The 13,309-nt window shown below is 39.0% G+C and overlaps 1 protein-coding gene across 1 annotated transcript in view; it reads right to left on the reverse strand.

Moving 5' to 3' along the window:
• PTPRZ1 (protein tyrosine phosphatase, receptor-type, Z polypeptide 1) overlaps positions 1-13,309 on the reverse strand; it is a 66,573-nt gene that overhangs the window by 6,550 nt on the left and 46,714 nt on the right. The window contains exons 14-22 of the mRNA XM_009332274.1: positions 11,534-11,630; positions 9,994-10,076; positions 9,110-9,244; positions 7,691-7,825; positions 6,445-6,608; positions 3,973-4,108; positions 2,825-2,971; positions 556-649; positions 177-250 (exon numbers count right to left, since the gene is read on the reverse strand). Coding sequence (XP_009330549.1) covers positions 177-250; positions 556-649; positions 2,825-2,971; positions 3,973-4,108; positions 6,445-6,608; positions 7,691-7,825; positions 9,110-9,244; positions 9,994-10,076; positions 11,534-11,630 — 1,065 coding nt within the window. The remainder of the gene's footprint in view (positions 1-176; positions 251-555; positions 650-2,824; positions 2,972-3,972; positions 4,109-6,444; positions 6,609-7,690; positions 7,826-9,109; positions 9,245-9,993; positions 10,077-11,533; positions 11,631-13,309) is intronic.

The following is a 13,309-nucleotide window of genomic DNA, read 5'->3' on the forward strand; positions in this document are numbered from 1 at the left end:
CAGTAATAACAGTAATAATGCTTCCCAGGGGAAGTAACTCTTTCAGGCAGAGTGAGTAATAGAAGAAAGGAGCTTTCAAAATCAGGACTCTGCCACCCTAACTCAGACACATGGCAGCTCTGAAAACAGCTATACAACGGGACATTGTTTTTCACCAATACAGTTAACTGACTTACCATAATATAGGAAGCATTGATGTAGTCTGTCCCTTCACCAGACAGTGATGAGATACCCACTCTAGACCTTTCCACTGTAAAAAAAAGTCATGAACTAGTACGTATGTTGCAATGACTCATATATGATAGCAATTATCTCACATATCTCATAGTAATGGTAACACTAAGCTCCATCAATCAGGACAAAGTGTTATCCAGCCACCTATTTTTTTTTCCTATGTGTAGTACTTAAATCATTTCTTCACTAAAAGTACTTTACGGAATATTGCTCCACACCAATGCAGATGTCTTCAGTTCTTGCTGAGGAAAGATTAAAGGTTTGACACACACAGTTCATTAACATTTTGCCACCCAGAGAAGCCGATTTGAGCAAGCTTACCAGGAATGATGGACGAAGTTCGGTTCTTTTCTCTGTTACACTGTTTGAGCGCAGTTGAATAATCACACTGCTGCGTGTTAGACTGGCTCAGTAACTGAAACAATGAAGTTAAAAAAAATCAGGTAACTGTACATTCCTTCATTAGCTGCATTAAACAGAAGGGTGCACGTATTGCAGGTTAGTTCTCTCTCTTAACTTTAGGTATCTAACTATCTGGCTAAACTACCTAGCAAGTCATCAGAATCTTTTTTCTTCACTATTTTATCAGTTCACATGATTCTTGAGCCCCAGATCAATAAGCATGTCTTTGAAGGAAATGCCACTTCACGTTGTTCCATATCCAGCGCCCCAGTGCTTGTTGCCATCCTGGTGTCACTTCCATTTTTAATGAAACAACACAGCTGTTCATGTAACTTTAAATAGTTTTGGAAATCAGTAAATGTCTGTGCAGAAAAATCTGCATTATTATACAGACAGTATAGCTCCTGACGTGAGGCATCTCTAGATATCCCAGTTATAAGCTTCCTGATTTTCTCTCCAAACCTTGAGAGGAAAATAGGACTGATCTGGGGGGGGGGTCTCATTGACTTACTTGTTTCAATTAGTACAATTCAAATACACAAGAGTAAGAGAAGGAACGAGTATATACGTATATACACCACAATGCTGTATATATACTACTTAGGCATGAAGTAAGTTTGGAAAGCAGGTTTTTCCTAGTTTTTAGGGTTTTTTTTAATTGCTAGTAAAATCAAACTAGGTAAAATCAATCCCTAGGAAAAAATCAGAATGTTCAAAAGAATTCAAAAGACTTTTCTGCGATGTTTTGGGCTGGACATGTGTAGCTTTCAGAAGCTGCCTGCTTTGGAAAAACAGATAGCAAACCAGGGAAGTTCCATCAAAATGAATTAGACCACTTTTTTTTTCATCTAAAACAGTTCTTCAGTAAAACAAGGCTCCACATTTTTGTTCTTATTCTAATAATTTTAGCTTGCAAAGGAAAATGAAATTGAATGAGACATGTCCCTTTTTGGTAATAGTTAGACTCTTGAAATTGGAGCTCTACATGGCTCCTGCAATTTGCACTGCACACTCTGTGTTTACATATATTTACACACTCTGTTTGTATATATTATATGTTTTATTCTTTCATCTGTGTAGGAAAGGTGGGATGCTTATTTCTCCAAGCACATCACAGCTGAGATAAGAGTCCCTACTTTTCCCTAGGAAAAAACAGTGCAACAGTGTCGGATCATTCAAGCCACTGAATGATCCATAGCAGCAAACTGTGAAACCCTTTAGCATGTTGTTCCTATTCTGTTGTTCTGTATTGTTCATTATCTTGAAGAACTACTAATTACTGTGCCTATGTGACCAAAATACTTCAGAAATACATTAATATTTTTCATAGCCTCATTATGTACTGACATTATCTACAGACTTATCTACTTAAGTTTTTTACTTATGATCCAACAGCTAATTGTAGAAAGAATATACATTATCCCATGCAGTCCTCCTTAGAATTAAAATCCTTAGAGAGAAAGGTTCTAATAATTCATTTCCTGTTCAATTAGGGAGAGCAAAGTCTGTTTTGCCACATAATCTGGAAAACATTTAAGTGTGATTTACCTCTCTGGATTCAAATTCATTTGAAAAGGTAGGATTTTCTGTGTTTCCTCTATAAATGACCCAGTGAGCAAGCTAGACTTCCCATTCTCCCCATGAGTCAACAAGCTGTTCCTCTCATAGATTCTGGGCTGTTATCCGGCTGGCTCTGCTCTTTCTCTGGGGGACTGAAAGTCCTGTGCATGTACACACTGCTCTCTGCATCCACAAGCACCAAAGAAGTGTTCACTTATCACCTGCTGAGGTGAAGTCTGTCTTATAGCCAGTGCTGTGCACTGAGGGGAGTATGTTGATTGATCAATATAGCTCATGACATTTTTTCCAGAACGACATCTTTCCAGACTGCTGTTTTACCTTTGGGATCTTCGTGCGAAGGCACATAGTTAGATTTTCCAAAATCTACTTACTGGCCTATTTCTCATGCTCTTGTTTGTTTTTCTTTTTAAATTCCTTGTTTAAGAGTATGCAAATAATTCTTTTGTCCCAACTAACTGCATGCATTTGTTAAATTGCTCTGAATTTGGGCTCAGCAGTTAAATTTTAGATAGAGAAAGCTAATGAAAGTTGTGTTGAGATACCTACTTTTAAGTTGTTCAGGCTTGCAAGCCTGAAGCTTTTCGTGTTACTATCTCAGAGAGCTCACCTTGAATTGTTTCTCCAGTCTGGTCTTTCCTGTTGGTCCAGGTATCAAGAGAGCATTAACATAGGCATGAATGTGAGTCTCAAGGACTTCTGTTTCTTTACTGAGTATCGCTTCAACCAATGCATCGTGAATGAAGATGTATTGCTCCTAGGAAAATAAAACCAAACATCTGAGCTCTAATTATTTTCAGATTCCCCTGGACACCTTTGGCTAAGCTGCCACTTCTGACACAGTCAGTATTTCTTCACAGTGTGCTGCTGTAGGGGAGTTTTCTCAAAAGCGATCCTCTAGAGTGAAGGCTGTCCCTCCGCAGTGACAGTAGACATTTACAAGCACAATTGAACTACACATGCAATGTATATATTATGTGATACCAAATCCCCACCACCTGTGGTATCTCATGTTCACAGAACAGAGTGAAAAATGCAAGCATAGCCTTGAGTCAAATTTTCAAGTCAGCTTGTTACGCGACTCTCCCTGCCTTTCTTGCAATAAAGCGATCACTCCCAGTTCCTACTGCTATCCTCTATTTTCTCTTTCACATCCTTTGGAACAAGTGCCCAAGCTGTTGTTGATTACCTTTTTTTCTATTGAAAGGCACTGGGGAATCTAACCACCTGTTCTTGAAACCTGAAATAGACTTTCAAATGCCCTGCTGTTGTCCTTATTGTTTACTTCTGGTCTTTCACTATTCTATATATAATCTTCAGGTTAAAGCAGCTATAGGTAACCTTCTGCCTGAAACAGCTTCTTTTCTTACTTTTTATTGCCTGATATCAACAGTTTGGTCAGGTTCAGTGAAGATCTGAACACCAGACAATGGTGTTTCCTTAAAAAAATCTGTGACAAAAATGCATGCCCTGCCAAGAAAGTGCTACTGCGGGAAGCATGATTTATACAGACTTGCCCTCTTCTGAGTCTTCCCTAATAAACAGACAAGAGCCCATAAATAGGTAATTTCTAGTGCATCGCTCTAAGCGAGCCTAGAAGGATGTCTCTATAAAAACAAGAGAAGCAAAAGGGAAAGTCCAGCCTGGTGACTGGTTGCCAATCTCTCTGGTGGTGCCAAAAAGAGGACTGTACCATCTCTCCTCCTGCAAATAGAAATAGTCTGTAATAGTCTCTCACTAGATATATTTTATTCTTACCTCAGTCTGCACCAAGTAGTTCCTTTGGGTACGTATGTGTTTTAAGAATCCAAATATGTTGACTGTCCCTTCATGCTGAATTTGCTGCAGCATGCTGTCTAACACTATGTATGTACCTGTCCTTCCAACACCAGCACTACGAAACAAAAAAAGAGTCTTGAGCCTGAAGTAAAACAATAATGAAAATAACTGGTTTTTATACATAGCTTTTTCAACAAACTGACATGTAGGGAAGATTTTCCTCTACAAATCGTTTTATTATATGATATACTTTGCTAAAACTTCAAGGCTGGCAATGAAGAAAAATCTTTTCAACTCATCTTTTTCTTTGTGCAAGAACAGATCTAAAGGACATTTTCTCAAATGATTTTTAACGTTATCAATTGAAATAGAACTAAGGGGTTTCCTGCAGGTCTGCAATTTTCAGGCTTCTGATACTCCTTAGGATACTCTGTCAAGTATACCTAGAAAGGGTGGCATATGTCAGCATTTGGGCACAGTTAATGTGCTCAAGTTCTTCTATGTCGAAACGGACATCACTTTAAAGGGGAAGTTGCATTATGCCACCCATTACAGATATAGGAGATTTCACAGATACTGGACTGAGGAAAACCCCAGGAAGTGGCAGAGCTGCTGAAGGTACATCTGCAAAAGAAAAAGCTTAGTGCTCTTCAGATACAGCTAAGATGGCAAGCAGTGCTTGAAACCCTTCTTAAAAAGGGAAGATGCAGAAGAAAGGGTTAATCAACTCACTCCTGTTATGAACTCTGACTCATTTAGCATAAACACATCTGTATCCTAAGATTAAAACCCAACTTTTTCTTTCATAAAATATCTGGGTAGGGAGTACAAGGTCAAGAGGTCATTTTTTGTTAACTAGTCATATATGGGAAGTAGTTATGAGGAAACGTTATGTGTATTGGTACATGTAACTTGACAGCAACACTGTGCTGGGTCTGCACGGTCCCTTACGGGCAGATCCAAGCTCAGTCCGCACATGCTAATTCAGTCATCTCATTTCTTCCACAGAGGTGGCACAAAGCATGGGTAGTGTGAGCTCAGACTGCTGTAATGAACTGTCTAAATAAACGTGATATAAAACTGAAAGGTCCAGGTTATTAACACGCTATTAGACACAAAAAAGTATAAAGATTACCAGACACCATCTGTACTTGTTATGAAAGAGAAAACATGAAAAGTACCAAGATGTAAAAATAGCTAAAAAAAGTTTCATGAAGTTTGTCATCTGTGTCCTCCATATAGCCTGTAAAGATAAATAAAAGTTACATTTCTAACATGAGATGATTCCTTTGAAATTCCATAGTGCATGGGGACAGGTGAACTAAAAGCTGAATAAAGCTGCCTACAGACAGGTGAGTTATACCTATGACCCAATGGAGAAGTCTGACTGAAGCCACACAACTTACCACCGTTCACTTTTTAAAAACTCAATTTAATTGACTTATAATGTATTGCTGATCTCTCAGCCCGCTGGCATAGATCTCAGACTTGGCATTTTGGGGAAACTCTTATTTTGAACTTCCCAAGAACAGGCAGAATGTAGATAGCAGCAGAACAACCAAAATGTCGAATTTTCATTTTCCAAGCTAAAAACAGATTTCAGTCAGATTAGATCATCCCAGAAATAAAATATCTTCATTTGCAGCATTTGTGAGGCGACTTTACCTGTTGGCTTCCCCAGAGTCAGCTCCAGAAGGACAGAATTCATGAGGAGGTTCTCTTTCCAAATGTTCCATCAAAGGTGAGGTACTACAGTGGAAAACCAGAACCTGCTTATATATTTTACAATAACCCGGTCCTTCACGGGCATTGTGAAGTCATTCCAGGCCCTACAAGCCCTTTTTAACCAATTTTTCCTGAGCTGCCCAGTTTTAGTGAGCACTGACAGAACACCTGCCTGCACACTGTGGCACATGCAGACCTCAAACCGTTCCCCAGAATGCTCCTCCATTGCAAATGACTGCTAGAGCGCAGAGCAATGTTAAAAACAGCAGAGTTGTAGTTCAGCCAGGAATAGAGTGAGTCTTCTTTTGTGGACAGAGCTCCTTTTAGGATTACAGAGTATCCCTGCACCAAAGAAAGCATGAGCCAAAACCATCCTAATGATGTATTTGCAGAAATGAAACAATTACTGCTACATATGTATCTGGCAAACTCATAGCAATCAAGAGAGTAGTATGGAAATGTGCAAAAAAGTAGAAAGAAAGGCATTTTTGCAAAAAAAAGAACATAGTGCAGAGCAGCAGCATCTTGTTTACGGAGATTTATAGAAGTGGCACAGACAGTTGATTAGTTGGCCTTACCAAGGATAGAGATATCAGCTAAGAAATTAATCTTATTCCATCAGGAATTGTTAAATGTGAGAGTGAAATTCTGCTTAACCCACCACTGAAAAATTCTTTTTTCTGCAAAACAAAAGCGGAGTGAACCTTACGGCGGTAGAAACCACACCTGCAATGAACCACAACAGGCCCGACAGCGTGGCGCTTGGCATGTGATGCCTTCCGCACGAAGGTGAGCACGGGCAGCGTGTATTCTGGAACACCCATGTCAGGCCACTGGGTATAATGGTACTGAGTTACTATACGTCCACTAGACCTCCCTTTCTGGGAACCCTGCAACAGAAAAATAATTCCATATGTAACCAGCCCACATCTGAATGGCAACTCTTCATAATTTTATTTCTGTACCTGATAGTTCTTGAATTAGTACTGTCCCTATTTAGTTAACAGCATGCCACCTAGGTCTGAATATTCCAGCTTTCAAAGAGAAGAGGAAGGGCCAGTGCTTCTGTCCCACCAGCTTGCCCTCTGAATGGAAAAATGACCTGGCACTGTCCCTTAGAAAGCCACAGAGAAAGGCTAAGAGCGCTGGAGGGATAACAAATTACAGTCGCTCTTAAGAGTCACCAGCTATTTCTGAAACTTTGCTCCTCTGCTGGGTGGACAGAAAGGGTAGGATTCACCTCACTCAGCTTTAGTGATCTACAAGGGAAGTAGCCTTGTGTAGGCTGCTTTTCTAAGCTCCCTCCCTCAATGGCAACTCAGAGGCAGGGATACCTTCAGAGAGCAGGTCATCTCACTCAAAGATTGGTTCCTAAAACAGGCAGAATAAATTACTTGATGGTAAAGGTTGTACTTTAGCCATTAATTGTACAGGGAGGCCGAGAGACTAGATGTCTAACATTTAGGTGGCTGAAATAAATTAAGCTTTCAGAATGCCCCTCAAAGTAGCCGATGTCACACTGCTGAGCTGAGAGCATGCTGCTTCTGATTACAATAAAACAAGGTGTGGATTCACCTGTTTTGCAGGGGGGTAAAAATTCAGTCCTTAAAAAGGAAAATTGATAGCTAAGGTGGATGATTTAATTCATACGATGTTTTCCACTAGTTGCTCTCTTTCTGAAAATGTATCCTCCTGCTCACCAGGCAGGAAAAGTCCAGATCAACTCTCCAGTGTGATCACAGCCTTTTCCCTGATCGTCCTACATCACACCAGTGCTACAGGCCAGTATCTTCTCAATTTGTTGATCTGGTCAAATTAACTCTGAAGTTGATGAGCATCTTGGCTGGCTGAGACCTACAGGATTCAGCTTTACCTACACAACAGAAAAGAGCTGCCAACTGCCTTAAAAAGTATTCTGAGCAACTTTTAACACTCCCTTTTGCTGAAACTATGTTTTCAGGCTGCCACAAACCTTTTTGATCTTGGTGTTTCTGAGAGTAAAATTCCTCACAGTGTAATAGGCAAGTACATGAACACTCTTCTGAGTAACCAAGAAGTTCCCATATTCTTCACTACCTTCAGCAGGCCAGTACTGGTCACATTTTCTCTGTTAGAAAGCGAATGAAAAACAGAGAAAAAGAGAAAGAAAACAGAACATCCAACTAGCAAGCTGAAATGTTCAAATTTAAGAGCACAGTCAACCACAAAAACATACAGGGACTCTCAATATACCCAGTTTGTAATAGACGTGATCTTCAGCATAAGAGAACAAATAATGTGTATTTATGCTGTAAAGAGAGATGGCTGTGCAAAGATGCTCTTTATTTGGAATACAACAAAAAAGAGAGGTTTAAATCATACTATCAGAGTTAAAGGGCTCTAATATTGTGGAACTTGCCATCCTATAGGCACTCTAAAATCTAAAGAAAATAACAGATAATCTATAGGAAAAATAGGAATACGTTCAAGTCAGTAGACTCGTCTGTGGCTTTTGGTTCGTTCATAGCATGGGCAGAGTATACTTATTTCTGATCAGCGAGGGTAAGAGTGAGCTTGTGTGTGGCCAGAATATACAGAAGAGATCTGTGATGTCCAGCTTTTTGGTTGGGTAGCCATATAGCCTTCTCTAGGAGTACTAGAAGAGTACATGTTTATAGCATGGTATTATAAGTGAAGTGGCATTCCCAGTGTGGCCCTCATCTGCATTTGCTGCATCTGTCTCATCTGATAGATGCTTAATAGGTCATATGACAAGACTTACATGCATTTTAGGCATTGCTGCCAGTATGTGGCAAGTGTGATGCAATGTCTCCTCATGTGACCCGAGGGTACGTGCATACCCCCATCACATAACCAGAGAAACACACATCCTGTGATGGGGTTTGACCTCATTTTGTCTCACTGGACAAACGTGTATCTAGTCATGTAGTAGGAAAGGAACTGTGGGTCCCACGAGAAGTTAACAGGGAGCAGCCAGTGAATATCCAGAAAGATTCACTCGAACTACGGCCTTCTCCTTTCCAGGGTCTAAGGCATCCCCGAGAAAGAGAATGACTGAGAGCAGATTGCTAGCAGAATGTGGCACAAGGTCCAGAATCTGGCCACTCCTAAATAAATACAAGAAGTCTTTTTGTATCTACAGTCTTCTGTAGTTAGAACATAGTATTTTCAAGACGTTGTTGACAATCGAGTTTAAATGTTTTCTTTAGTTTCCTACTACAAATCCTCAACTTGCTACTTCTATAGCCAATCCTCATACAAGCAACTACTACAAACTGTTGCTTTTTGCTCAATAAATGCCTAAAACAGATTTTTAAAAGAGAGAAAAGAGTCTGCTAGAGGTAGATCTATCAACATCAGAGAAATAAATAATAGACAAAGGTACTCATACCCTTCCTTTCTCCACGAGATTAGTTATCATCACAATAACTTCTACGTTATGTTCCCATATCATTCTCCAGAAATCTTCCGCTGTCGATTTTAGTGGCCCTTGAGCTGCAATGTAGGCTTTTGGCTTGTTGTAGCCCTAAATTGAAATATAACAAATGACACTTGTCAAACCAAAGTCCACAAGCAAAAGGAGGCTGGGAGGAGTACATGACATTTATGTATCTATTTTTAAAGAATCTCAAAAGCTTTTAAGTACTTTTGAATTTATAACTATCCAAATCGCAGAAACCCTGTGGTACCAGATGACATACGACTGCAACTGTCATGTCAATGTTTATCATTCCGACAAATAGGATATATGTTCAAGTGCCCATGCTCCGGCAGAATGTTGACATGATAGTGATTATGAGACATCTGCTATGATAGTGGTTTAAAAAATGAATCAAGATCATTCACATGTAAATTACTAGGTAACGAAAACTGAATAAATGGTACCTCGGTGAGGCTCTCAGCCAAATGGCATCTTCCTCTCATGAGATTATCTCAGACAGAAGAATTAACCACTTACCAAAAATGTATAAAAGAACAAACATTCAGATGCAAAATGCTTCTAAAATGACTCCGATGTGACAGAACATTTTTTTGTTTCATGAAGCTCTTCACTAAGCTGCAGCTGCTACAATACCAAGATGGATTCAAGAAAGAATTGGAGTTTTACCCGTGCTTTAACTTTGTAGGCTTAACTTAGATCATTAAAGGTTTTTTTAATAAAAACTGTAATATTGTGATACTTTTTTTTTTATTAAGTCTATTCACCTCCATACATCAGTTTTTACAGAAAAGGCTGACAGATGAATAGGCTGGCAGATAGAAAAAGGCACTTACATCAACATAGTTGGCATTAATGTAATCAGTCAGTTTTCCATCCTTTTCTGCAAGCTGTGCTAATTTAACCCTAGTATGATCATCTGTAGTAAAACAAGGGAGAAAATAAGCATAGTTTTCTGCAAGAATTATATTCTTCCTATAAGAAATCTTTTTAAAAAATACTGAAATGGATTTTTACAATACATAAGACTAATACAGTGACAATCACATATGCAAACATCCTGTGCTTAGGTATGAATCAGATTCAAAATTCTAGTTTGCAGAAAAATAAACTAATGAATCCAAGGATTCAAGGGATTCAGAATTTAGATGCCTGAACAGCAGCACCTGGGGTCATTTTAGGTACTGTGACATATTCCCCTACGGCCTCCAGCTGCTGCTTGTGAAGGGGCACTGGTCTGCCTTAAGTCCTGTGTCATGACTGCCAAGCCTGCACAGTGGGATGTCTCAAACGACAGTAGGCACCAGTGTTTAGGCACATCAATTCCAGAAGAACGGAGACTGGAGAGCAATGGGACCTTGGAGAAGCTGGTCAGCTGAAGAGCCTCAGCAGTGGCTACCTCAGGGAGAGCCGAAGCTTTCTGTAGCCTGCACTGATTTGTAAGGACTAGAGACTTGATTCAGTTGCACAGGGCAATTCTGGCTACTTGAGCAGCCCCAAGCTGCTCTGCCCTTTGACAAAAAAGCCGCTGGGTTGGCACCTTTTGTACAATCAGGTACAAACACAGAGTGGCAGAGGAAAATCCCTGACTTTCCATCCCTCTAGAGGTACCTTCAGCCAGGTGGAATGGGATTTCTTGCTGCTGGTTTACATTACATTACACTCTGCCAGATGGGCTGATGCTGTCTCTTTTTCTATTAAGCTCTAGTGATGCTGAATGCTGAACATATATTTAATTTAGAGCTTCTTGTTATCAGAACAAAGTTGAAATACTATAGCGAGTTAAGAAAAATATATTAAGCCACCAAAATGATCAAGAGCCCAGAGGTAATAGCTTCAAAGAGAGATTAACAAAACTGAATAGATGTGTTTCAGGAAAGAAAAATCTGGGATAGTGAAGAAGGGCGACGCAATGGGAAAACATGTGTCCTGGCTAATGAAGCTGATCTATTTCATTGTGGCGGGGCACAATACAACATAAAACCAGTACATTTATATTTATATACGACAGTAAATATATCCAGGGATTGTGAAGTACCTAGAGAGGATAAATCATCATTATTCCAGATCAAAGATGGATTAATTTTGGCAATCAAAACACAGCTTCTTTGGCTTTATAATGGCATTACAATGAAATCTCCCAACTCCCTTTGGGTCACCACAGAAGACACAAATATGTCTTGCTAACACATGCTCATCAAAGCAGCAGAATGCCAGAGGACTAACTTGAAGAGATGTGAAATCTCAAGCTATTCCTCTGCTGAACAGTAGCCAGAGCTTTCAGTGTAGAGGTATTTTTTCCCTCTAATAACATATAAATCTATACTTCCCTGTAATTATTTCTTAAACAAAACACCAAGTGATGCATTTACTTACAAGCAACAATGTTTATGTATCGATTCTTATTCTTGTTGTCGGGGTGATTAGAGCTGTCTGATGTAATACCTAGATCTACAGTACAGCTCTGGATTTCCTGGGGAAAAAAAAAAGCATGTCATACTTTAGTAAGTATTAAGATACATAAAATGTCTTAAAATACAGTAAGTCAGCACGAAAAGAACCACAACCTTATACCCAATTATCTATGACATTTTACAACTACTTCATTGCTAAAAAAAATGCAGTGAAATAATTCCTTACCTGATAAAACTCTTTCAGTGTCTAATGAGGGAATGAATGCAAAAAAAGTAAAAAAAATCAAATTCCACAGCACAGAACAAATGGATAAAAGTGTTTATATAAATTACAATTACTACATGGAAAACAGTTATGGTCATGCAATATATATCTCCATAATAACAACAAAACTGAATATTTTGACATAACTCTTAAAGGAAACGAGAGGTAATTTTCCTGTTAAAATACTGGCATCTGTTTTCCTATCTTTAGCTTTTATGTTAGACCTCAGGCTGGTGAAAGCTTATCCATATGAGCAACATCACTGAATTTAGCCAGATTATCTATTTATTTAACTGTTCATTGGATTTGTTATTGGTCCTTATAACTGCATTAGCTTCTCTGTGGAACGCTTTTGCTCTCTTTGCATTCAGCTGTAAAACCTTCTCTGGAGCAGGACAGTGTGCCGCTCAGACAGCCTCATGGCACCCTGGTGAAGGACAGCATTACAGCCCTCAGCCTGCCACCAGTTTCTCAGTGAACCCAACGTTTTTATGAAGAAAGAGACAGGCCTGAGAAGACAGGCATGAAGTCTGTAAGACTCACAAAATTACTTTATTTTATTGATTACTTTAACTGACAGGAAACTCAAGCATTTATAAGGTCCACATTGTTAAGTAGGAAATATGTTGTCATCACTAAAAGTACTACAATAATATTTCCCAACACTTTTTAGGATTTATTTTAATATTAATCACCTTCAGCTATTTAAATATACATATATGAAACGTGGTTACCAGTCTGAAAATTAGATTTTAAATATGGGTTGTTTTATAGTAATATAAATAAAAAACCCGAACCACCCCCGTACATTCCAAATGTATGCTGACTCTGCAAAGACAATAACTGTATTTCAATTTTTCCGTATCTTCTAAGTTCTTTATCGGTAGAGAAAGGACCAGGACACTAAATCTGGGGTAGTCTGTAAAGCCAAAAAGGATCTCCAAGAAATGATGAGGACACTGAGTTTTTTGTAACAGTTAAAACAAGCATGAACTATTTCAGATGGTGTAGGTGTAGCTCAGTGAGATGTGGTGTATTTGGCCTTTGGATCTCTGCTGTAATTTAGGAAAAGAACAATTTTAGGAAAAGAACAATTTGGGATGAATGATTTGATTTCTGTATTGCTGTCCTCTCTAATGGTGAAAGAACTTTGTTACCATTGTATTCACACAGTCCTTCAACATCTGCTCTTAGTAACAGCCAGCCTAGCTGGAGCCCAGTCCTGTCAATGCGTATGCACATGTGTAACATATGAACATGTACTGGACATTCACAGGTATCTGCAAGTTTGGTCCCACAACCAGATGGATATTCTGAATGTTAAATGAATTGGAGAAGAAATGCTGATGAAGAAGGTTAGGTGAATGACGTGGAATTTTTGGTCAGTTAGACAACAATATATTGGCTGGGGAAACAAAAAGCAAAACCAAAAGATGCAAAACTGTGAAGTTTTACTTTCAGTATTGTTATTTT

The sequence above is a fragment of the Pygoscelis adeliae genome, unplaced genomic scaffold, assembly GCF_000699105.1.
Source record: "Pygoscelis adeliae isolate BGI_AS28 unplaced genomic scaffold, ASM69910v1 Scaffold9, whole genome shotgun sequence".
In the NCBI taxonomy this organism is placed as follows: domain Eukaryota; kingdom Metazoa; phylum Chordata; class Aves; order Sphenisciformes; family Spheniscidae; genus Pygoscelis; species Pygoscelis adeliae.